This window comes from Chaetodon trifascialis, chromosome 2, assembly GCF_039877785.1.
Source record: "Chaetodon trifascialis isolate fChaTrf1 chromosome 2, fChaTrf1.hap1, whole genome shotgun sequence".
Taxonomy (NCBI): Eukaryota; Metazoa; Chordata; class Actinopteri; order Chaetodontiformes; family Chaetodontidae; genus Chaetodon; species Chaetodon trifascialis.
The window spans coordinates 5033103-5059474 of record NC_092057.1 but is presented as its reverse complement, the minus strand read 5'-3'; the positions used below and the strand labels follow the sequence as shown (position 1 = coordinate 5059474).

At 45.8% G+C, this 26372-nt stretch overlaps 1 protein-coding gene across 4 annotated transcripts in view; it reads right to left on the bottom strand.

Moving 5' to 3' along the window:
- lrba (LPS-responsive vesicle trafficking, beach and anchor containing) overlaps nucleotides 1-26372 on the bottom strand; it is a 180132-nt gene that overhangs the window by 91787 nt on the left and 61973 nt on the right. For 3 of the 4 annotated variants that reach the window (XM_070989116.1, XM_070989090.1, XM_070989099.1), the window contains 6 exons: nucleotides 24091-24260; nucleotides 21850-21934; nucleotides 21435-21568; nucleotides 20667-20728; nucleotides 9744-9808; nucleotides 7433-7541 (listed from right to left, as the gene is read on the bottom strand). In XM_070989116.1, coding sequence (XP_070845217.1) covers nucleotides 7433-7541; nucleotides 9744-9808; nucleotides 20667-20728; nucleotides 21435-21568; nucleotides 21850-21934; nucleotides 24091-24260 — 625 coding nt within the window. The remainder of the gene's footprint in view (nucleotides 1-7432; nucleotides 7542-9743; nucleotides 9809-20666; nucleotides 20729-21434; nucleotides 21569-21849; nucleotides 21935-24090; nucleotides 24261-26372) is intronic. The other variant, XM_070989107.1, reaches the window with a different exon arrangement.

Genomic DNA, 26372 nt, shown 5'->3' with positions numbered 1-26372 from the left:
GACTCACCCCTAAAATAACAACGAAAAAAGCTGAACGCATAAGTAGCGCCATTAAAACCCAAAGTTGGGTTTGCTTGTAAGTGGAAAAGACAAGTCACTGCTAATTCCGGGGGCCATTCCGTTGATGTGAAGTCAGAGAATGTGCCAGAGTATTATGAAGGACTTATTATGTTATGTTATTATGAAGGTTAAAGCGAATAACTAAATCTCCCAGTTGGCACCATCCTGCCTTCGCTTCCATGCAGGCCCTCAGACCGGATAAAGGGCAGAAAGCAAAAAACCAAAAGGAGCATTTGGGGTATTTTCAAACAAACTGCTCTTTCTTTCCTTTCAAGGAATGCTGAGGAAACATAAGAAGCAAATTAAAAGTATCTGTTCCCATTTGCAATTAGAAACATGCCTCTTCTGAAGCAGTCCGTGCGCATGTTTTGACGAGAAGACAAGCCTGAAAATGAAAAGACATGCCCGGAGACAAACTTCGCCGAGTGAAAGGAGTGCAGCTGAGGAAAGGGAACGGCTGACGATGGCTGCAGCCTCCTGCCCACACAGCCACCAGGGCACAACTTGCTGGCAGTGAGACCGTTATGACTTGCGACACTGTAATCATGGGCAGCACCTTCCATTACATGGCCCGGCTGACAGGGTCGGGCCGGCGCGAGTGCCTGCGCCGCCGGAGGAGACAGCTCGGTGAAGACGAAATGATAATGGCTGGCATTAATCGAGTCAATTACACTGAGTCGTGTCTCCCACAATTCATCAGCGGTTCAAATAAATAACCATGGATGTGTGCTGGAGTTTGGGGAGGAAACGGGCTGCTAAGGAGGCGACTGGGGAGTGGAAAGAACAGTAATCATCTCTAAAATCTCATAATGGCAGAAAATGGCAACACCCATGTACGGAGACAAACCCTCGAAACATTTTAATGACGTGACCGAACCTAATTTTCAAACCCGAGGGTAACAGGCAAATCGGCCGTCTGTTGCTAAACGCTGTTGTGGCGGTTACCGCTCGTGTTTGTGCCAAGCTGATCCGTCAAATAATAAGGCGGGGGGGCGAGGCGATGAGTTTCACAGCGGTGCTGGTGTTGTAACAGTGTCAGCCTTATCTAAATGCTGTAGTTGTTGTCAGATGATGCCTCGGCTCCCCCTCCTCCTCCTCCCGTGCTGGGTTGAGAGGGTTAACCAGTATAATGGGCTGGAGAATGGAGGCTCATTACAAGATATCAGGCCTATGTTTATCAATTAGAGTGACAGAGAGGGGTCTGGCGGTGGTGCGGTGCCACAGCCTTCAACACGCCGCCTGACAAAGCCGGGGTCTCGAGGTTCTGTCGGAGAACAGGGGGGACGAAACGAAACCAGCGGAGATGTTATTAAAGCGCTTGATTTCCAGTGTCTTGACACTGGTGGCACATCGGGGCTGCGCACGCTCGGAGCGGCCGGGCCATCGCTCTGCGAGAATCTCCAATTTCTCACATCCGTCGACAAGCCCTCCCAGAGGGTTTCATTTACAAACGGGCAGAGAAACTGTCCAGAAGAAGGCGAGACATCAGGCTTGTCCTTGTCTGGTATCAGAGAATGCAAATATACCGCAAATAAATTCCTCCTGGAACACAATGGAGGTCTAGGGAGACAAGAGGATGAAATGAGAAAGGAGGATGGGGGCGGCGGAACAAAAGTAGATGCTGAACCAGTCCACCAATTGGTTTCAAAGAGATTCTCGTGCACTTGATCTCTTGCCCTCGAGTTTTCAAATTGCAACATAAAATGTCACCAGGGGAATTCAGACAATGGGCGAGGGAAGAAACGAGTGAAGGGGAGAGGAGGGGGAGAAAAATGAGGGCTTAAAAGTACAATGGCGAACAAAAGTCACCAAATGACAATGCCTGACAGCCACTTCAATTCTGAAATGATGCCCCTGTCACGCCGTGAGCCCAAGTATTGATTTTTTCTCCTTCTCTGGGAGCACAGGAGGAGAAAAAAAATAATCTAATCCAGTTGAAACGGATCCCCGCTGCTGGCACTGGCCCAGTGCTCGCGGCCATCAAGGTTAACACAGGCGCAACACTTATCAAAGTATCTCCTCCTCCTCCTCCTCCAGCCTGCTCCTCCTCCTCGCACTGTCTCTGGCTGATCTTTAATGGACTGGTCACTATGCTCAGCTGGCAGCCTCTTCATCTCCCCTACCCAGAAACCCCTTTTCTCTGCAAAACCGCGTCCTCCCCTCGCCACATCAGTCTGCCGTCTTTTTACGCTCAGCTCCAAGGTCACGCCACGTGAAAAATCATACGTGTTCAACTGTCGTCTGGAGGTGAAAAATAGTCAAATGAGGGAAGGACGCCACAGATGAAAAATACGCGTCCTCCGGATTGGCCGGGGCTGCGGCACTGAGCCACATAACAACACAACACAAGTCTGCCCTGCATGAAATCCTTTTAACACGGAGACGTTTATTCTGAATTGGGAGCTCAAAGGAGAAGATTCTCCCGCTGACTACAGAGGCCGTGTCAAAGGAAACTGTGGAGTAAAGTCATATTTCAGGGCTAGCTGGTCACACATAATGATGGCAGCTGCGGAGGAGGTACCTGGGGACTTCATTACGCAGACAAGCCAGCGGGACTGAGACTACTGTTCCCCGACCGTCCAGTGTCCCCCACTTCTCTCATCCTACCTGCTGATGCCTTCGGTGAAACAGCCCATGTTGTACAGTAAAAAAAAAAAAAAGGCAGACAGGAAGTGAAGATGCCAACTCGCTCTGCACTCTGTCAACGGCAGCATTCTGCATTCAGAGATCTGCTGTTTGAGGAGTTTTTTTCTCACCACTTTATGAAATTTCTCACGTTTGGCTTCTTGAAAAAGCACCGAACGTCCTGGCGGTTGTGCAACAATGCTGTCACAAATACAGACATGCACCTCTTTTTTTTTTCCTCTCATTCTCTTGACAGCAGTTTTGCCCATAATGAAGTGTCTGGGCATCCAGCCCTGCTGACATACTACATTACAGCTGCGACAACTACATGACAGCAAGCTACAGTTGGTGGCAGCTATCAGTCCGGGCGCGGCGAGTGATGTGGCGTAAATAGCCTTTGGGAGTCGTGGTTCTCGGCTCTTCCTGTGTGCATTTGAGTAACCCTTGTTCAGCAAACTGCTTCTGTTTTAACAATAAAGGTAATTGTTGCGAAAGGGTTTTGTGGAATCAGTGAACTTATCCGCCCGCTGGTTATATTTAAATGCGTTCGGTCAGCTCTGGAGCCGTAACAGAGCATCCTTGCCAGGCCTCTCTCTCTGCCATGCAAGAGTTTCCAAAGACCTGTGCTATGATAACAGGACATAATGAGCATCAGCTCGATGTTAATGTCATTAACGTGAGGAGAAGGACCGGATCGTTTTACAAGCTCAGCAGAGGGGAGACAATGACGCCAAGCACTAATTAGCTTCTATCGTCTGGCTTTCTCAGGATCTCTCAGACAGTCAATTCAATTACTCCATATAACAGCAGAGGATGAATCAAGGGGGTATATAAAAAAAAAAAGAAGACGACTGAGCAGAAGGGAAGAGGAAGGAAGAATAGAAATGACTTGGGTCTTGCTCACTCTTTCCTATCTGGACCTTCTCATCTGCCCTCGTGCCCCTGAGCCCACCACATTTCATCGCTAATGAACAACCCCATAAAAAGAGGGAGTTCGATTTCTCTCTCCTCCTTTCTATCTCTTGGGCTCCCTCTCCTTCCTGCTCCTCTGGAAGATATCAGAGTCTATCATTCGCCGCGCTGGCCAGCAGCATCCGATCTGCAGATCTCCTTCACATTAAGGATCCTTTCAGATAGAGAACCCTAAAAGGTAATTGGATTTCCCCCTAGTTATCTTCATCTGTTTCACCCTAAGCCCAGTGTAATAACTTACTCTCAGGGCCAAAGATAACTCAATTCTGTCCCACAGTGAGCCAGTGAGAGTGTGAGGGAGAGCGAGAGCGAGAGAGAGACGGCATGAGAGAGAAAGCATATGTTATGTCTCTGGGGCAAACGGGTATCTAAATCCTCTATCGCTGCCTTCACAAGGATATGAACTCTGACAAGGAGCAAACATAAATTTGTTTTTATGTATTGAATTATTCTCTTTTCTGGTGCCTTGTTTGGCATCCGCTGCTGCCGTTTAACTCCGAGAGCTCTTAAAAGCAGAGCAGCGCAGTGAGGGAGGATGCAGATTATGTTCTGGCAACCGATGCTGCAAGACTTCGCGAACGTCCTCGCTTCCAGTGCATCACACTGACATCCTAAATGAGTCATTCTGGACGCCTGTTTTCAAGTTCATTTCTCACAAAACAATAACCCAACCTACAGTGTCACTGCAACACAATGCAGAGGAACAGGGCTTTAAAAAACTGGGACAGAGCTGAAAATTATTTCAAAATCCTCCACCCCCGCCCTCAGGGGGGATGTTTCATTGGCCTGTTATTTTTATTGTGGCGGTGCAAAATGAAACCGTCGGCTCCAGCAGGCTCAAGCAGGGCCTGCACGGAGGCAAAAATCAATACAGCAATATCAGAGCAAGACTTATCAGGGGCTCACTTCTTCTCAGAGGTCACCGCGGAGCAACTGCATTTAAGTGGGGAATTCAATTGTGAAACATAGTTTGGGACGAGCTGCGGTGGGTATCTGATTAAGGACGGCTGGGAGATTGCAAAGGCAGAGTGAGTTTCGGATGGCGACACGGAAACACGACAAATGGGAAGTTATAAGGTTTCTAACAGTTGGATTTTTGCAGTCGGCTGAGCGACAGTTCGTGTAACTGATAGCGCTGCTTCATTTGGAAATGTAATAAACCCTGACTGCTTTTACAACGCACAATGTACTGTACTAACACTATATTAATGTGTACACATTCACCGTTACCGAGCTGCTTATTCTCTAGCATGCACATTAGCAGCACACCCTGACCCCCAGAAAAAGCCATTAATAAGTGCATTATAGTGACCAGTGATGAGCCAATATGATGCCAATATGCATGCTAACAAGCAGCTAGTAAATGGTGAATGTGTGTACCTCAGTATGAAGTGTGACCATATGAAGAAAGGAGCTCAGTGTCTACCTATAATATATATGACTGCAGAAAACAGGGTGGAGAAAGAGACATAACAAAACATCCTGGGTTGTCTGTCATTTGCATCTCTTTGTCCCAACATGCATCAAAGTCTATTCACGTCATGTTTTCCTGCATGCTGGTAATCAGACAAATAGTCGAACTCTTATGACTTGAATTCTGTAAGTTAAAGTGTTTATTCTTATGTCCAACTGTTGTTCTCTAGACATAAAGTACACATAATAAGAGCACAAAAGATTCAGCGAGAAAAATAAGGTAATAAAGAAAGAGAATACACAAAAAAAACAATATAACAGGACTTGCAGCAACGACAAAAAGCAAAACAATCACAGGACAGTCAGTCTGTTATGCGCCAAATCACTGTATGCTAGGTTAGGAATGAGGGACAAATGCCTGGAGTTTGTGTAACCACGTCCCAATCCCTTCTCGATTTCTCAGAGAGCGTGTGGCCTGCGGCCACAGCAAGAGGCCGAGGCAGAGCAGGATCATTTGGGGCTGCCGTGTGCAGACCGGCTGCCAAGTCTGTCTGTCTGTCTGTCTGCCAGTCAGGCAACATACTCTGAGCCATTTTTACTTGTGCTGCTCTGATGAAGACAGCTGTCCAACCTGACGTACTGCACATGCACTTCTGCAGGAGCGCAAATACTGCACACCTTGTCATAAAGTGGGCAAAACTGCTGCATCAAGCTCGCAGAGCTAAATCACGCTGTGCTGTTAATGATCCGCTCAGATCATGTCAGATAATGCTGTGCAATGAATGACGCTTGGAGCAGAGAGAGTAACACGGGTTCACAAAAACACAATGTCAATTACAAAGAAAAGCAGCCGATCCAGGAAGGAGAGCAAAACATAGCAATCACAGAGCAAACTTTGATGTGCAGGAGCTGTGCCCCCACCCCTCTGATTGACTTTCAACACTCCTCAGGGATTTCACTTTACCCGAATGTAAGAGAGACCCTTCCTTGAACCTTAAAAAAAGCATCACATTTTACTGCAAAGTGGGGGCTGAGGCTCGGGGAGGGGGGAGGAGGTGGAGGTGGTGGGTTAACACACAGTCAGCCCTTCAGGCCAGCACCTCTCAGGTCTGTCTGCAGCTTTTAGTGCTGGCAGGTTCCTGAGAAATGAGGGAGGGATGGAAGAGAGGGGAGAATGCCATATTCCTGTCACTGGCAAAATACACCCCCAGCGGGAGTATAATGGACAGGATCTCAGCAGGACAGGAAATGATTTTGGTGAGATCTAGAAAGCAGAGGAGGGGGCGTGGGAGGCGGTTAGAGGAGCTGGACTGAGAAAGGGGCAACGACGGGTGCCCATGGGTCAGGGCAGAGTTGGCCCTGCAGCCACATGTGAATGGCAGCGTTTGTCCTGAGAGCTGGTCGGAAGAGGAGGGGGAGAAGTTATGTTTCAGCAGTAAGACGGGAGGCGCGGGGATAAATTAACACTACACAATGTTTGGTTAGTGATATGTGCCAAGCGTGATCTCCCGCGCGCACGCAGTCTGTGTGTTTTCTGTGTGTGTGTGTGTGTATGTTCGCGATTAGCACAGGGTTATGTTTGAAAAGCAAACATTTATCCTCCAGGTTTGCTGTGACAGATCTTAAAACTTGACGGACAAGTTTTAAGTAGCCACTGGATCTGCTCCTCTACGTTCCGACTGGAATATCAAACTATTAAACATTCGTATCAAAGGAGTCTTAGTGCGATGGGCCTGAAGCTACAGATGGACTTCGCTATCTGAAGTTCCTGTAGATCTCAGAGGAAGAAATATGGCTTGATTATGCTTGGTTAACATTTTTTCTTCAGAAAAAAGTCTGTACTGGAATCCTTCACTGGCTCAATCTTCTAATCCCCCGAGGATATAATTAAAGTTGAAATCTGTATTTCTTTCTTTATTAATGTATCTTAACATCTTGAGAGTGCGAGACACTCTTCTATGGAGAAATGCTGATGAGATCTGTCAGGTCGCACATGTCTGGCTGTCACCGCCACGGCCGTCCAGCTTACTAACTTCAGAAAATCATTTCAATGCCGTCTCGTTATCTGGTCTGCAGATCACACTTTGACTGCACGGCACCAGCGATGAGAGCTTCACGAATGCATCGCTCAAAGCTCAGTCATCTTTGAAAAGTGACAGATTTCAGCTTTAACTTGCAGAGTATTGTTTCTGTTTGCAGACTGCAACCGAGCACTTGTAAACTCAATATATTTTGGGCAGACTTTAATGTTTTCCTTCATCTACAGACGATTTAGTTTACTTACAAAATAAGAAATTATGTCAAAGCTCATTTTGCTCTCATACTTGCGTGCATGGGTTGCCAGAGCTGTGCAGCATCTTACCTCGAACTCTGCGTGTTTATGGATGTCTTCGGCCCTCTGTCGGCTCAGGATAAATTCAGCTTCATTAGCCACGCGAACCAGGTGGTCCTTCATGGTGTGACTCAGCAGCCTGAGGAGAGGGCAGATGGACGTCAGCCCGCATGCACAAACAATTATTACTTTTTATAAAAGGTATATGGATGTCTATTTACTTCAGTCGAAGAGGAGAAAATGTCAGACAGATGTTTAGCAATATCATAAAATCTTGAGCTTCGGAGTATTTTAAACATCTGTGTGACACTGTGATAGCCATGTAACATCCATAAAATGCTGAAAAAGAACCGTGTAAAATTAGCAGAAAATCTAATCTGGAAACAAAACAAAACCAGAGAGATCCTCTAACTGGGGTGCAGGTGCTAATTGATTTGTTAATGATATGCATCTGACAGGAGGGAGGATCTGTGCCCGTGTTGCTACATGTGTAGTCTACCTCCCTCTCCTTATCAGTGTTGATGAAACATGCGTGTTATGTGTGTGCAGGTCGAAGAAACCTCTCCGCAGCCCTAAAGGTCAGGACTGTGCAAAGTGGAACAATAACAGACTAGGGGCCAGAGAGGAGGGATCGGGCGGGCTGGGGCTGACTGTGGGGTGGGGGGTTTAGGGGCCAGGGGATGGCTGTAACCTAAGCCTGCTGTTTCAGCACAGGGCAGCAGGGGAGCGGAGGTGCTGGGGCCTCTGCAGCCTCTATGGCCCTGTCAAGGCCCTGCTATCAATAACCGAGCCCCTGCCCTTCTTTATGGTGCTCTGCTGTGCTCAAGACTGTGCGTATGGACAAAACAGACATTTTTAAAGGGGACAAAGGAAAGCAAAATACTTAGTAATAAGTAATATAATGAAGGGTTTCTGCAAGAAGTTAAATTCAAGAGTTTTTAAGATCCCTTTAAGACCACATGGAATGCTATTTCATATCTATCAACAGTCAAACAAGTATGAAAGTACAGAAAGAGGATGACAAATGACTTTTTCTTCAGTATTTCCTAATGATAAAATGAATTAATGTGATTTATGCGACCTGGAGCAGAAAGTGGATGGATTAACCAATAAAATAACATCTAATTTAATTTGCGCTAAAATCTTCACTTGGCCATGTGAGAGGAAGAGATTCAAGCTACTGTAGCGAGCAGCCGTGACGCTGTTTGTGTATAGGTCTGACTGAAACGCCGCAAAAAAAGACCGAACAGCCCCCTGCATGCACAATCCACTGTCAAACCGCGTGTGATTTACACGTGTTTAACGTCTCCCAACAGCCTGAAATCACATACAGACACATTTTCGAAGAAGCGTTACTGCCTAAGGCAAGAAAAAAAAAAACATTTAAGAGAGGCATTAATCAAATTTCAGACTTTTTAATACCTTCTAAGGGAGGAACTGCATTACAGGGCTTTCACAAAACCCAATCAGGGCGGACCGCTTGTGTATAGTATGAAATCTGGATTCAATCAAATAAATAAAAGAATGACTGAATTTGATCGTTATCATGTTTAAACGACTGATTCCCACGAAGAGACAAACCAGACATGCATTTGCATACACATGTACGACAAGGAATGGATCAAGATCAGCCTCTTTAAAGTGAATTACAAATCCTGGTCTCCACAAAGAACTCTCAGGACGGCGCGGCTCGTCTCATTAGCGCCGCTGTGGATGAGCCTCCGCCGATTCTCGAAGCCGAGGATCAATAATGGATAAATCTGAAACCGATGAGGGTTGGAGGACCGAGAGGAACTGATGTGGGAATGAGAGTCTTGTTAGGAAGAGACGGGGAGGCTCGCATGTCGGGATAATTGAAAAACAGATGAAAAACAAAAGACAGCGGCAGACAGAAGAGATGATTACAGGCAGATAAAGGCTCAACCAGGAAGGCATAAACTGACTGACAGGACGGGGGGAAATCAAGAGCCATTTCCAGCCAAGTGTCACAGAGGAACCAGCCATCAGGCCCTGTCACCATCCGCCTAACCTCTCTCCCTTTCCCCAAATCCCTCTGGGATGAGCAGGTATTGAACGGAGCCTTGAACTCAAGGCTCTTCCATGCTCTCTCTCCCAAGCTCCTCTTCAACCCCCCCCCCCCATCATTGATTGTTGTCCAGAATCTTAAACTGACACCCCATCACACGGGCCTTGGGGATCCTGGGGGGGGCCTGAGGGACAGTGATGTGATCCAGGAATGGTGAAATTGGAAAGTGGCTGATGGGTAGAGGCTGGAAAGATAATGACGAAGCGCTGCTGCGAGGAGAGAGGACGGCGCTCAGCGGGTCGGGGTTACACCTACCTGCCTTCGTTGACCAGCTCGATGAAGGCTAGACCTGCGTTCTTCTGGATGGAGTTCTGCCATTCCTGCAAGACAACACGCACAATATCAACAACTCTCCCAAGTTAGACAAAGTAAAATTCAAACGTATAAACTGGAAACATTTAGATGCAGAGGACTACATTAAGGCAGAGCGAATACACCCCTCACCACATTTAAAGGTACAAATCCAAAGACAACAACTGGAGCAGATGTGACAGCAGTAACCTCTAGTCTAAAAGCTACTAAAAAATAACGCGGGTTTAAAGATGTACGAGTCCAATCATGTTGAAAAAATGGTAGAAAATCTTTAAGCACATCCACCACAGCATCCTGAGGCGGCGCTTATTTCCAGTATAAATACAATACAAAACAGAGAATACAATATAAAATATTGTACTGTATACAATATAAAACAAAGGTTGGATACAACTTTAATGATGCCACACAAGGGAAATTAAGATTAACAAATAAACAATAAAAAGGGATAAAAATAAAAATCAACTATATATCTACACATTCTTTCCAAAAAAAGAGCAGAAAAAGACGGAAATACTGAGGGATCGTTTGTCATTTTGCTTGAATAGTTCAGCGATCGATTGCTTTAAATTCTAGTCTCTTCATAAATGGACTCTGAGGAGAGCTCGTATGCCCTCTGATGTGTCTGAGCTTTCCTGCCTCTGCAGGTCTGATATCAAATGAAAGAAAAAAGAAATACTGACTGCTTCGGTCAGCGCGGGCGACATAATCAGCTGGCAAACTGGCGGAGGGGAGTGAAAGAGCTGTGTTGAGAGTGCATTTATCACAAGTAAATACACAAATTTCCTCCTCTTTGACCAACGTTATGGTTCGAGGTGTCAGTCTAAACAATCCGGCCACAGCCGCGCGCAACTTTAAATCCTCCACTTCGAAGGGACAACGAGAGAAGGGAAACTCAGCGGTCATCATCTCTCATGTTCTGTTCAATATTTCAACACCTTCAACACAACCGTCAAAAGAATAATAAAGCAACAAGGTCATGAGGCCTGTCTGAACCTCACAGCGCCCGCCCCCCTTCTTCCTCTCAGGGGAGACGGAGACATGCGCAAAAAACTCGAGTTAGAGCAAAACTACCAAAAAACTCTAAAAAAAAAAAAATCATTAATCACAGCTCTGTACAGTCCACTTTATTCAGCTTGTATTTAAGTTTGTCATTTGTGTGACGTCGTGGTGAAAATAACCACGTTCTTCTCAAGCCTGTAGAAATTCTCATTTTAACAAACGGCCCAAAACAACTGATTTCAAATCAGTTAATGTAACTGAGCTGCGAATCAACTCTAAGTGAAAGACACGCCGAGTGTGTGCGTACCCGAGCGTAAACCCCTTAAACTCTGCTGTCATCGTCTCTCGCTCTGATAGAGGAAACTGCGTGTTTATGCAGAAACTGGCCTTTCAGTAAACCGAGAGAGCCCGCGGGGACGAGATATCAGCGCCGCCGGGAGGAAGGAAAAGATCGATTTACAAGAATCCCTAATACACATCCAAACACATTTGCACGTACGCGATGATTTTCAAAACCGTGCAGCTTTTCCCTTTCAGCACGACAAGCGCGAAACCATCAGAGCCAATCAGAGAGGGCGCTTTTCTGAGACGCCTGCGGACCGTCACTCCGTAACCCACTGCATGTCATACAGACAACAACCTAACGCTTAACCTCAGTTCATAGCTGCTTTTTGTCCTGAAGGACCATATTGGCATTGACCGTGTTTACAATACATTCCAAATAAAGAGGGCACAGAGGGAATAAAAGTCTGGGCTCCGGAGTGGAAACAGTGTTTAGGAGTTGAGTACTGGCAGAGGGTTTTGCGGCTGAGGCTTGCTTCAGAGGAAGTGTGTGAGAGTAGCCTTGGGGCCCTCCAGTTTAACCATAGACCGTAGTTGAAGGACATTAAACATGAGTGTGAGCCTGTGGCTGTGGGGATATTCCAGGACGGGCCAGTCTGTGCGAGCTGGATTTCAAATAAACACCACAGGAAGTGAGGCCGTAAATAGAGCCGTTCCCCCCGGAGAACCAGAAAACCAGTGACGTTAAATTTCCTTTATGTGATTTCTTCATTTCTGATGCAGGAGTCGAAGAATTTGAGGGAAAACTAAAAGCTCCTTCAGCAGAAATAAACAGAGTATCGCAGAACGGCAGCTCGGAGAGGCTTCGGTCCTAAATTAGGTTTGATGAACGGCGCGGAGGCCATTGGCATTTCGTGGACCCGGACAAAGGTGATAGCAAGACTAATGGTGTCATTATGGGCTAAGAAATGGCTCTTCTAGTTGAATTAAAAAAGCAATGACCCCGATCTGAGGGACATCTCCCGGTGACAAAAAGGAAACGGGGACAGGTCAGTGATAGAATATTGGATTTTGGCTGCCCTGGTCAGCAGAGTCGCAGCTTTTATGGCCGCAATCGGGGCCGTGACCACAGCCGTCCTGATGAGCAGATACAAGCAGCCATTTGTGACCCCTCACCTTTAACCCGACCCCCTAACAGATGATAGGACGGAGCGAGAGGGAGGGCTGCCCCTTGATCCCGATCGGAAATTTTGCCGATGTTTGATATTGCCAGCGGCGGCTACCTTTCGCTGCCTTTCTTCCTTTTTTTGTGTGTGTGTGTGTGTGTGTGTGTGTGTGTGACGGTGTGTATGAATGGAAATGCCTGCCTCAATCTGAAGTCAATAAGACAGCTCTGTTTGGTCTGTGTTCCACGATGATGGCATTGAGTCTAAACACACATGCCATGCACTTCCGTCATTACAGCTGATTATCCATAATCAACATCTAAATATACCACTACCGCTGGTGAGAAAACACAGACCTCCCGAGCAAAACGGCCTTTCAAACGTCAGGCCCGCCACAACACAAGGAAAACATTTTCCAAAGCCGAGGAAAGAAACGTCTCGATTCGACCGGAATAATAAATAAGTCGCTCGCGCTTTTCAGTGGCATCACTCATAATCACAAGTATTTGTTGATTCGAAAAGGCTGTGGGAATACAACTTCAGATGAGACGGCATGAGCATAAATCCTCACGTCAAATGCGGCAGAGCAGCAGAAGCCGAATTAAAGAGGCCGAAAGCTACTGATTTTCACATGGACGGGAGTTTGATGACACATAATGAGACGGCAAAGAGACAAAGCAGACGAATGAATCTGAATATTTCCGTCACTCGCTGCCATAAAGTTCCTCTGACAGGTGGTGGCGTATCTCGACAGCCTGAATTAGACCTTTGTGTGCTGACGGCCGCAGAAAAGAACAGACGAGGAAACTATTCTTTGTAGCTGCGTGAGCCGCATGTTTACGAACAGCCATCTCATGTCAACAGGCTCCAAAAAAAAAAAAGCCGCCGGACGAGTGAGACAAAGACAAAGCTAAAATTCACTTTTACCATAAACAGTCAAACACGCTATTCGCGTCGTCCCTCTGAGTGATTAATGCAGAGGTTGATGTGTCTGCTGCTCGTTCGTGCGTCTGAAAAAAGCGCGTGTGTGTCTCCACATGTGCGTGCTCAGATGGTATCTGCTTAAAGGAAAGCAGACACTCGTATTGGTGTTTGCGTGATCAAATTCACAACTGAGGGAATATTTACTGATGTCAAAATATTTATACTGCAGGGTCTCCAGCAGCTTCATGGACTCACACTTTCATGGCTACACTAACACAGAGTGAAAAATCAGGACGTAAACCCCCCCAAACGCCAAACAGACAAACCAAAAACATGTCAGAGCGCCTGAGCTGTGTATGAAAAGTATGACTCAGTGGAATACAGGACATTTAAGCCAGCAGTACATCACAAAAAGCTGACTCCTTTGTAAAGAGTTAATTCCTCAAACTTGTAACAGATCTGGTATTTGGTCCATTCGGCACACTGTCAGCGGACTTCAATGATGTCGAGGCGCTTCAGCGCAGTGCAGCTGTTTCAAATGGAGCAGATGTTCAGCTCTAAATGAGAAAAGAAATCATCTCGTCCAGCAATGTAATTTTCATGACTGGATTTTTCTTTCAATGTATTTATTTTTACTGGAACTGCAGGTTTAGGCTTTTCAGTGCAACTTAGGAGAGTTTTGCTCGGACCCCATTCACACCTGGTATTAAGAGGCGATCTTTATCAGGAAAACAAACGTTAATGAAAGGTGACAACGTGTCGGGATCAGATCTTCCCCAAAACATCTGAAGGCAGTCTGGCTCACACTGCATTCGGACATAAAACTGACAGATATTTCTTTTAAAGCGAACATTAAACAGAGTTTCTCAGAAAGAACTCGTCTGTGCAGCTGATCTGCTGTTAACAGAGCATATCATTAATCCAGTCACAGAGCAGGCCGCTCTCAAAAGTCCCCATTCATAGAAAATAGTTTAGAATTTGGTAAAAATCAAATGACATTTAAAAAAGAAGCATAACAAATGTTAGTAACTATTTATACTTATTAACAAACAAAGTGAGGCAGCTTTCAGTTATTATGCTCCTCACCTGTGGAACATTCTCCCTGCACACCTGAGGTCTGCACCAATGGGCAGCTCATTTCAATCAGGGTTGAAAACATTATTATTTGCTACAGCTTTTACTTAAAGTAAATGTATCTGCTCAATGATTGTGATCATTCTAAATGCTAAATTATTGTCTTTTACTGGTTTCTGTTTTTAATTTTCCTTTAACTGTATTTTAGTTTTAGTTTTATTTTTCTCTTCTCTTCTAATTTCTTTCTTTCTTTCTTTCTTTGAAATGTATGATTTTAATGTATTTTTATGCTTCTGTGAAGCACTTTGAATTGCCTGGTGTATGAATTGTGCTATACAAATAAATCTGCCTCGCCTTGCCTATATTTATATAAAATAGAGGAAGATGTATCAGTGAATTCAGGATTCAGATTCAGGATTCCTTTATTGATGTTCTGCAGATTCACGCAGCATTTCCTTTAAAGTAAATCTCAGAAACCAGCAATGACTTTCTATGCAGAGAGGGAGAATGAAAAGCAGCTATGACAGGTTCCCATACCACGATGCAGAAAGCTCTTTGGTAGCTACGAGGATAATGCAACACACACTCTTTTAAACAAAGAGGAAAAACTTAACGTATAACGTTTGCCAAAATTACAAGAGGGGACAAATACTTCAGACTTCATAGCTGGCATTTCACAGCGCTCATGAAGTTTCTCCAAACTCAAAAACTCATAAAATTGATATTTTTAAAGGGAGTCTGGTGCTGATCTGCTGCCACCTCATGTTACTCACACGAAGGTTTTGCTCTGTCAGTCGTAATACCCTCATTTCAAGAATAGTACCTCAACACCAGCACGTATTTTGTGTCCTCTCAAGTATGCCAACTAATGAGTTACTGTACACGATGCCAGTATAAAAGTCTATCTTTGTGCAGCCCTGAATTCTTGCTCGGGCCTCTGAAGTGCGATCAGGACTGACAGGACTAGATCAAAGATGCAGGGAGGCGAATTTAGAAGCCGGGACGCGATTTTATCAGCGGGACGGCCGAGAGGGGACGGCAGGAGGAGAGACATAAGAATACATTCCCAGGTCTTACAACGCGGGGCCTGTGAGGAGGAGAGGGCTTTGTCAGGGAAATTCATTTATTTGAAACACGATTATACGCTGTGTATAAATAACCGACTATTCACGTCACTCGAAGCCAGTCCGATTCTCCCCTCTCAGCTTGGCTTCACTTCCCGTCAGGAAGGCCTCTTGACCCCCACCTCTTCCAACACAACAAGCCCCCTCTCTGGCTGCATAGTTTGCAACGATAGGGAGCCTGCAGAATTAAGTGCCAGTTGGTGTTACTGTGTTTTCTCTACGCCTCACAGGAGAGCACCTTTTCAAAGAATCAACAGCGTGATATTATCCTCTGAACTGCAGCGCGATGGCAGCGACGCCGGGCCGCGTGGCATGGCTGTAAAGGGGCACCGAGGCAGAACACAGGGCTCGGGCGAGCAGGGAGGGAGGGGGGAAAAATAACACTTTGATTTGCACTGATCTTGAACCTTGTGTGCCTGTTTAGCTGCACAGCGGGGTGCGGGTCTGACTGTGAGGAAAATGATGGGGAAAGTATTTTTGTCCCCTGGTTTCATCACATTCCTCGCCAGTTCTCTCACCTCGCCGAGCTCCCCGAGTGGTTCATACAACATGGTCTGCTCTTGATCCATCAAAGCCTCACTCGCGGGGGAGAACAAGAAATATGTCCACTGACAGATATAAATGAGTATTTAGCAAGTCGAGCATCAGACTTCGCTTTCACCACCAAAGCGTTCCAAGAAAGCAACGTAATAAGACACAAAAGCACAAAAGCTTCCGACTGATCCCCTCATTTCTCAGATTAAGCTATTGATTGTGTGGAGCATGTTTCCTGACTGCAGGGGTTTAAACCTCCACCACTCTTCCTTCTAAGCTGGAGGTCAGAGGGTCAAGGGTCAGGAGGAGCCAAGTGTTTGGGGAAGTCAATGTCTTTCTCCCCGCTGACCGGGAGAGAGGTGCCCATCTGTTAAACAGGTTAACTTTGGTGTGGCTGGGAACATATGATAATGTGTGGCCACTGGATTAGCGGCTTAGCATTGACGTTATTGAATTACTATGAAAGGATTATTGCCAACACAACAGTATTTGCCAGCTAATGAAAGTCAATAAACCACATAATCACACACAAACATCTGACTGTACATGTGTAATTCCTGACTACAGAAAGTTCCATCCTAGTTTTAGACAACAGTCTGAGTTTTCTTGCCCAGAGCAGCAGGGTCAGATAAGGTCAAAACAAGACAGTTTATAGCCGTGCCAGTGGCCCAGTGAGGATGTGCTAAGTAAGCACTGTGGTGCTCACAATGGCAATGCTCACATGCCAGTTTAGCGTGTTAGCATGCTAAGCACATGCTCAACACTAGTCTTTTCTGTGCAAGTCTAAGACAAATGAAAACTTTGACCTGCTGGTGACAACAGGAGAAAAGTCAGGGGGTCACCACAGCAGGATTCATCCTGAGGGAAACCTGACATTTCAATCCATCCAATATGTGTTGAGATATTTCAGTCTGGACCAAAGTGGTGGACTGACTGACACTATGCCATTGCCAGGCTAGTATGCTAAAAATTCAGGTGATTCATCTCTACATATAAAAACAAAAGCATGTGCAGAGCTATATACCACTGGAGCTAAGTGGGGAAAAAAGGAGTTTTTTTAAGTAAAGTATAGAATTACACTACATACAATGTCAAAACAGTCTAAAAACAGGCTTTAAGTTTTTGCTCTTTTAGCATTAGGTGCATGTTGACATGTAAGGAAGAGCAGTCTGTCCTATCTGGACTTGAGCATCATGAAACCAGCGCCCCTCCACCCCACAGCTCTCTCCTTTCCTTCCTTGCACTCCATGTACAGGATGTATTTCTGATAAATGGCAGAAGGATGGATGGGCTGACAGAGGGGCCGGACAATAATGGCTGATCTACAGGACACAAATGCAGCTACTGAGGAGATTTATGGGCCTCTGCTCATCGTAGACTGTCCAGTAACCGATGAGATGATTTCTCAAAGCCCAGGACGGACGGCAGCGAGCGCGGGGGAAAGCTCTTTCTCTTGTCCCAGCGCATTATTTATTAATCAGATGTTTTGGGTGGAAGCCACTTCAAGGAGTGCACCCAGGAAACAACACGCTGGCCGTAAACATGACAAAGACGGGAGAAAACAAGTGCGAGAGGGAGAGTGAAACTGTCAAGGCGAATCAGGGGCAGAGGAGAGTGGCTCTTTGCATGCAAGACCCTCCGCCAACGTGGCTGACTGGAGGAAACTTAGACGGTATTCATGTAATATGCAAGAGCCACTTTGAGGAAGCCATCACATTCAATAACCTTGATGGGCGATGACGCTTTGATAACAACTTCACAAAAATCTCCCGTTATGTGAAAAGATCTAATTAGCACCAAAGCATTACGGATTCATCTGAGCAACAGATCACTGTAAATTATTATATTTGTAATTATTGCACTCAAATTACAGTCACACAATATATTAAAGGTACACACATTCACCATTAACTAGCTGCTAATCTGCATGCATATTAGTAACATAGTGGCTCTACATCAATTGTTATAAAGCACTTATTAATGCCTTATTCTGGGGGTTACGGTTCCTTACTTCTATAAATAAAGAAGTAATTAGGAGATTATTGGGGGAAACTCATAGTTAATGGCCTAGTAGTTGTAGAATATGGCCATGCATTAATATGTGCCAATATGCTGCTAGTAAGCAGCTAATTAATGGTGAATATGTGTATATTAATATAAAGTGTGACTGCACTAAGATAGACTTTAAGACTGCAGAAAGCAGGGTGGGTAAGGAGCACACAGAGTACAACAGTCATCTGCTGAGTAGAACAATGTCCTGGGTTGTCTGTCATTTGCACTCTCTGAACCCACGTGCATCAAAGACTATTCATGTCATGTTTTCCTGCCCGCTGGTAATCAGACAAATAACCGTACTCTGACTAAAGGCTTTTTAAAACAGGACTTGAGTTCTTATTTTCATGTCTAACTGATTTTGTGCAGAAGATTCAGCTAAAAAACAATAAAGAGAATAGACAAAAAAAACTGTACTTTGTAATTTTTTATGCAAAAATGACAAAAAATCACTGGTTACAACCTGCTAAATGCTATTTAAATATGTATGCACCATTTACACCTAAATTTTCTGACATTTTACAGATCAAGCAATTAATGCAGCAACTAAAGTGCTCATTAATTGATGGAGTCAGTATTAAAAAGTTAGCTTTAGCGCTCGACATCAACGCCAGGTGCAGATACGAGTGACTCTTTCTACTCTGTTGCAGCTACAGTAAATGATCATTAATCCTCATTTTGTATATTCAGCAGTCCTGGAGGATCAATATTACAGCGGAGAACAAGGCAGCAGGCCACCCCAACAGTTAATGTCTGGTCAAAATGGTCCTTTAATTGGGAGCTCTGTTGTAGTTGTTTAGAAACGGGGCACCATCAAACAGCGGTTTACAATCCCCTCCTCAATGCCAAGCTGATGTGGCCGCCAATGCAACTTTCATAGGATCCCTGATTAAAAACTGCTCTGCGGTCCCTCGCCTGCTGACCCTTCGCCCCGGCTCCACTCCATCTCAAAGCCCGGGAAATTAATTAAAATTTCACAGAGATGGTATCGCGTCGCATCTCCGATGAAGGTGCAGGAGGGGGGCGGAGGGAAAAAAAAAAAAAATCAATCAAAATCATCTCCGTCTACTCCCCCCGCCGGGTGACTTGAAGGCAGGAAGGAGTCACAAGATGGCCATGGAGGCACTTCCTGTGAGAGAATTGAGTGCTTCCTGTGCCAGAGGGCCCAACAAACTTTCCTAAATAACGTCATCAATCATGGCGGCGGCTCACTCTCGCTGCCCCACAAGGAGAGCAAACACACAAATAATTATACATTGTAATTTAGCCCAGAGGAAAGCCTGTCCCTGTTTCCCCTTTTCCCCAGTGGAAAGCTGCATATCGCCCCCCCCCGCCCTCCCCCCATCCCTCTTTCCCTTTACACAACAATAAAATTACATTTGCATTAGCTGTGAGAGAATTTGGTTGGATGATTTATTGAAGCAATCAACACTACGCCGGCCAATCCCTGGCCCTCTCGCTGAGTGTGTGTGTGTGTGTTGCAGAGATTGGGTGGGGTAGCTTGGAGAAAGGAAGAAATAGCTTGGGCTGGGGACCAAAGGGGGAAGCGAGGTACAGGCTGTGCAGAGGAGCAATCACCAAGATTCTGCCTTTGATTAGATTAGCATTAAACAACACCCTGACAGATATGACAAATAGGTGCATTAGAGGCTGTCATTCTTCTCTCTTTGGTTTTCTATCTGGCTCTCACTCCTGCTATTCCTTCGTCTCTGGACATTATGGGGCTCACATTCCCTCCTATGCACGGCCACTGACGTCCAAACAGATGTGCGATCTGACCGTATTACCTTTTTAGAGATGAAGCGAAGTGAATAATGGGAACCAAACAGGGTGCGGGGTTAAAAAGGGGGAGAAGGTGGAGGGGAGAGAGCCGGATGACAGCCGCTATTTCTTTAGGAAATAAAGCTGATAAAAAAAAAAGGCCGAGCGAAGAGGAGGGCGTCATTAATCAGACGTGTTTTCGCATTATTGGAGATCTTTGTTTTTCATGAGGCGTTTTAAATTGTTAAGACGCCAGCAAACAGGGGCCAGAGGGGAGTTATTATCTGCCGTCCTTGTCACTGGATGTGTGTGCATGAAGGCGGCTGTTTGTGTGTGTTCGGCGGTGAAATCGAGCTTCTGTAGGGAATAAATACACTGTTTAAATGAGATGCATTTACACATAAACACTGTGCAGTAACCAAGAAGGGTAGCTTTGCGTCTGTTAATGCTAATCAGCCATCCTGAAGTGATCTATTGACATCCCCGATTATTGATCTACCCACGCCTGCTTATGATCCCCGAATTAGTATTCATGAATCTGGCAGCAGCAAAATAAACTTGGCAACAAAACACCCACAAGACAACAGAGACGAGAGGGATAATCAATGCAAAGCACCATCAAATCTACATTATCCCTCCTCATCAGTTCGGCCGGGCCGCGGGGGCCGCCGCTCGGGTCAGAGGTGACGCGGACAGGTCGCCCACCCTTGACCCTCAAACCAATATTTGCGGCCAGAGATGCCTTCTCTCCGGTTTCTCCGCCCTCACTCGGGGACGAGGGGGGGGTGAAAGGTAGACATGGTGGTGTGGAGGAGAGATAAGGCGCTGTGGACGGTTCACTGTCCACTCTGTGCTGCAGATTTACTGCACTCAAGGTGAGCCTGATAAATCAGACGGGCGTAAAAGCGGAGGACGGGGGTGAGCGCAGATATAGATGCCAGACTTGCCTGTGAACACAGAAGCATGACGAGCTCCACCACTGAGCTGCTGGACTTCATGCACACCAGGCCTGCGGAGAAATCAAAGAAAGGGAGACAGAAAGAAACGTTTGACAACAAGCATCCTGTGGAAACACACTGGTGCAGGAACACAGAGATTACCTAACCTTGTGCCATCTGCAAGGGAGCAGATAGTATTGATGGGCCTAATGAGCCGACATGATGTTACTGTAAACTAATACATATTTGGGACTTGTATTACAGGCCTGACTTGGCCAGCATATGTCCCATTGATCCCTAATGGCGAGCTCTGGGCGTTGAGGGGGCAGGGGGCCACTAGAGTGTCCAGAGGCTGCTGCACAGGCACAGACGGGAAGAAGGCAGAGTGGCCTTTGGTCTTTCAGTTGCTCTTCATGTGACACAGAGACACATGCACGCACGCACACACACACACATATGCACACACACCTCCCCCTGCCCTTTCTTCAGGCCCCCCTGCAGCTATCAATCAACTTTCCATTTTGTTTGGTGGCAGCAGACATCCCAAACACTGCTATTAGTGGCCTGGCCTCTGACCTGGCCCCCTAGAAACCTTCAGCACAACCACCAGCTCCTGGCTCAACGCACACTCATCACACTGTTAGATTAACAACAGCCTGCAGATGTTATTGCATTTAAATGAGGACAGTTAACAGCTCAAAGATGCACCATCTTAGAGGTCTGCGAGGATTTCCAAATAACTGCATCCGTAATGAGTCGCTGTGGTGCTGTACTTACTCGTGCCCTCAATAAGGAGCTCTTGTCCGTGGCTGCCCAGCAGGGTCCGAGAGAGGAAGGGGGCAAAGTCCACAAAGATCTCTCTCAGCAGAGGAGCTGCCTTCTCCAGAGCGTGCTCCAGACGCTCTGAGATACTGGAGATGCCAGCCAAACGACACATAAGCACAAACAGCACATGGCAAGCAAAAAACGAAATGTACAGTCAACTCTGACAACTCCAAAACAAATCCAGGAAATGCCAAATTTTAAAATACGGCGCGAGTAAAATATCGGTTCTTACTGCGAAGGAAAACTGGAATTAGGACAAAGCAACGATCCGTGGACGTGCATTAATAACTGATTGTGTGCATAAAAAAAGCTGATGTGTGTGCATGTGTGTGTGTGCGTGAGAGCGAGAGAAAAGAAGATGAATCACCTCATATTGGGGGCTGTGTTCTGGGTCACAGGGGAGAGTGGGGGGACAGATGGCAGGCTAGCGCTGGCTGGAACCTGGCCGCCTGCTGCAGGGAGAAACCAAAGAACTCTGTTATTAGTCTGGATGTTGGACAAGAATAAGACACACACACACACACACACACACACACACACACACACACACACACACAGAGCAATACATTATACGACCAGGGTAGCACCATAAACCTGTGTGGAAACATGCCTCTTATGAAATAATACAATGGTCTTCATTCAAATGTATAGAATGGGGGGATTTATGGTCAAACGGGGCAAGTGGGGGTACAAGTATAATTTTATGGTTTGATAGTGGATGATGTACTCCGAGCACAATACGTCTTCCTTATCAATTTACAATTCAGAGGTTTTCATGATGGAAGCCTCTAAATCGTGCACTGGAGGGCTGGTAACACTTCGCTGTCAGCAACAGCGCGACCATTTTTGGATGTTTTTGAATATTTCAGCCGTATATCAAACACATGTACAGCACCACAATATTAAGCGTTTGTCATAAATAAGTAATATCTGTAGTGTTACACCTGTGTGAATGTACTTACCTGCTGTTTTCTCAAATCGTTGTACTCGTTAAGTCATTACATACCAATTTACCCCTCCGGGCTGTTTTTGTGACTGTTTCATTATACAACTAAAAGGTGCTTTACGACTTCATTCTGGAGGCAGAGGCGCACAAGGTACAAAGTCCATGTTTGATTGATCTGGCAGTAAATTCACCTCCCTGTGGCTCATAAATAAGCTAATGCCCAGCTGAATATGGAGGAGGGGGATTCCTCTGGTGTTTCAGCGGGCTTGTTTTTCCAGCCAGGACAGTCTCCAAGCAGGGATAACTCTTAAGGAATGACAGACAGTGCAATGTGGGCTGGAATGTGTGTGTGTGTGTGTGTGTGTGCTTGTGTGTGTGTGTGTGTGTGTGTGTGTGTGTGTGTGTGTGTGTGTGTGTGTGTGTGTGTGTGCATGTAAGGTGTTAAGCAGCGCCATGTGGGCCTGGTGAGAGTATCCCTCTCGAGCTGAAGTAGCTCCTTCAAACAAAGAGGAGTAAATGAACGTCTCCATTAGTCCTCCCACTGCCCCACTAAAAACACACACACACACACACACACACACACACACACACACACACACACACACACACACACATTTACAAAGCGTATTTACTCAACACTGCTGGGTGACACAAAGCACCCAGCTTTAACGCTCATCGTTATTCACATGTGCACACACGCACGCACGCACGCACGCACGCACAAACACAGAGACACACACACGCTCCCCAACCTGATTTTATAGTAAACGCACAAAACACACAAACCCCACTGTCATGTCACTCCCTCCTCTCTTAAACACACACATGCACACACACTTCTCAGTGAAAAAACACTTTTATACACACTCACACATGCAGAAAGGCAACAAAAAAATAAATAAAAAAAATAAATAAATAAAAACAGCTCATCAGATCACCGTTTACTGTCACTGCTGAACGACGTGAACACAGGAGAGGTGGTGAGTTCATACAGTTGCAGTAAAAAAAAAAAAAAAAAAAAAAAAGAAGTAATATGTACTTTTATTCCTTCGCCTGAATTCATCCTTGTATCGGAAATCACTGTAATATAAAAGTGCTTGTATTTTTCCATTTATATTTAGTGAACAATAACCTCCGGGGCTGAAAATGAGCGTGAAGGTGCCAACGCTGCAGTTCCTCGAACGGCCACTTGAGGCTGGCTCCGAAAGTGAGTCAACTCCCATAGACTTCCATATTAAAATGTTCAACTTTACAGCAGAAATAAACCTGTTTACAGCCTGGTGAAAAAACAGTTTTGGTCTCGATCTCTAATTTACCCGTTGATGACAACTGTACAGAGGTGAATTTATATATACATATACATATATATATAATTAGGGGCTGCTTTGAGTGACAGCTAGCTGCTCGGTTCCAGCAACCAGGCTTCATGCGGCACGCCTCAGCTGCACCCACGCTCCACTTCTTTGTCCATTTTTGGATTGGCCTGAAGTTTGGTGAGTCAGGTGCTGCCAAGATGGCGACACCTAGAGCCACTGAGCGTCACAGCGGCTTTTCAGAGACCTCTGAGCGATAAAGACTGATTTTTTCATGGCAGGTTCATCCAGGCTATGACTTATCATCTCATATTTTAATGCGTGTGTGTTTGTGTGTGTGTGTACTCACCAGCTGCAGGGTCTGCAGAGGTGCTCTGGGAGGCGTCACCAGAAGATACTACAGCAACACTGTCAATGGGCGTCCCACCAGACACAGATGCCGCAGTGGCTGCTGGGATGGGAGTGGAAGTGCCTGGAGACGGTGTCATGCCCGGTTTCTTCGGCGCGACGATGACACTTCTGCGGCGAGATGAGATAAATTATTCATTTAATTGTCACCTTGACAGAACTATTGTGAGAAAACGCTGACGGTCCCAGTTCACAGAGAGCCACACAAGACTTTTCTGTAGACAGCGCAGAACACCAACTCCATCATCAATCCATTAGACTGGAAGAATGAGTACAAGGCCACTTTACTGACTCAAAATATTTCAGCAGCAGCTGTTCTCAGAGCAATACTCAAGTTTTTTTACTTTTTCATTTCACTTTGCTTGTTGATGCACAGTCTTAGGCCTGACAGCATGTACTGTACGGGCAAAGCACAGATCAGATGTCTATACAAACAGGAACAGAAGCCCACTTTGGTGTGTGTTTTCCACTTCACAACACAGAATAAAATGCTTCGTAATTGAAAGCAGTCCTTATAAACTGGTGCGCACATAGCAGGGCTGAAACTGCTGCCAATAGGATACCTTGCTGTGAGGAATAGTCTTGGACAAAACCCTTTCTTCTTTCGACAAAATACACAAATGCAAGCAGACGTACAACAAGTTTGCAGACTTCAGGTCAGAAAAAACCTGATCGAAGTAATAAAATACTGTGATACATTGAAAGCTTTCAGTGGTTGAGTGTTTTCAGGACTTAATTCTTCACACATTTCTACTGGTATTCTTAAAGTAGCACAGTTTGCCCTCGCACATAGGCTTAGCTTTACGTTCACTACTGCTAAAATTACAACTTTTCTATCTGAGCACATATCACTGATCCCTGACAGCCAGCTTCAATTTCTAAACACAGCTATCTGTGCGATGATAATGCTGCTTCTTTAAAGGAACGGGAAGTGTTTCTCGTACCGCTGTGGTACAACTGAGTGGGCTTCAATTCCCATCCGGCGAACAGCAGATGGGAAGAAAGCAGCATGCAGATAAGCTGTCAGTTTAGACCAGGGCTCTGACAGACCACTGGCCATATCAAAGAGACCCTGGCCCTGCTTATCAGTGCTGACACAGGGGAAGCAGGGTCTAATCACCGGCTACTGCTCCCTCTCAGCAACACAAACCAACGCAGGCTCACAAGACGTGCAAGCATACATCAAATGCACAACATCTGAATATGGAAAAGAAAGGAAGAGGAGCATGCAGACAAAAAGAGCTAAAATGCATTCCTGCACGTTCTCAGAGTCAGTGTGTATGCAGGCTTCCATGTACACACACACGAGGATAGCTGGGCCTGGCTCCCCGCGGTGCAGACAGATACCTGGCTGCAGTATCAAAGCCTGTTCTCCATTGATTTAAGGCAGCTGATCAGATCTATTAAAAGTTACTGTGAATGTAAAACCCTGACAGTTGACCTTTGCTTCGAGTGATCTATGATTTGAGAATAATAAAGTTGCACACGGATCCCGGAGGGTTGACAGTGGTGTTTGAAACGCAAACACACACTGAGAAGGTCCAGAGTGATACATAAAAACTGACGTAGTGATAAAATGGAGCGAAATCAGCATTGTTGGCCAGGAAGGGTGGAGATAAAAGTTGCTGGTGACTTTTTTCTGCTCTGATAGGGAGCGGGCTGGATGGTGGTATCTGAGAACAAGGGCGGCGCTGACGTGAAGCACCCGAGGTGTCAACAGCAGGCGTGAGAGGCAGGGGGACGGCGGACCCCCGGTGAGCGGAGGCTAGGAGCAAGTGCGCGTCCACAAATATTTGAATATATGCATATTGAGTGTACAAATAAATGCATGAGTGCACAAGTGTGTACGAGTGTGCCGGTGAACATGTCCGTGTATGTGTTTGGCCTTCCATCTGTTCCCCGGCAAAGGCCCAGTGAATTATTCAGCAGGTCATTAGCCACACTTATCATGAGTGGGCCGCCCCGGTCGATTAATCAGCCGTCAGCGGCCCCACTCAACCCACAAACGGGAGCCCAGGGCAGTGTGTGTGTGTGTGTGTGTGTGTGTGTGTGTGTGTGTGTGTGTGTGTGTGTGTGTGTGTGTGCATGTATTACTCATGTAGCGGGGATAAAAGTCTGTTTACACAGTCGCATTACGGGGACTCGTCTTCCTCATGAGGACAAACGTAATGTAAAACCAACATTTTAAGATTTGTGTTCAGGTCTCCAAGAAATGAATGGAAG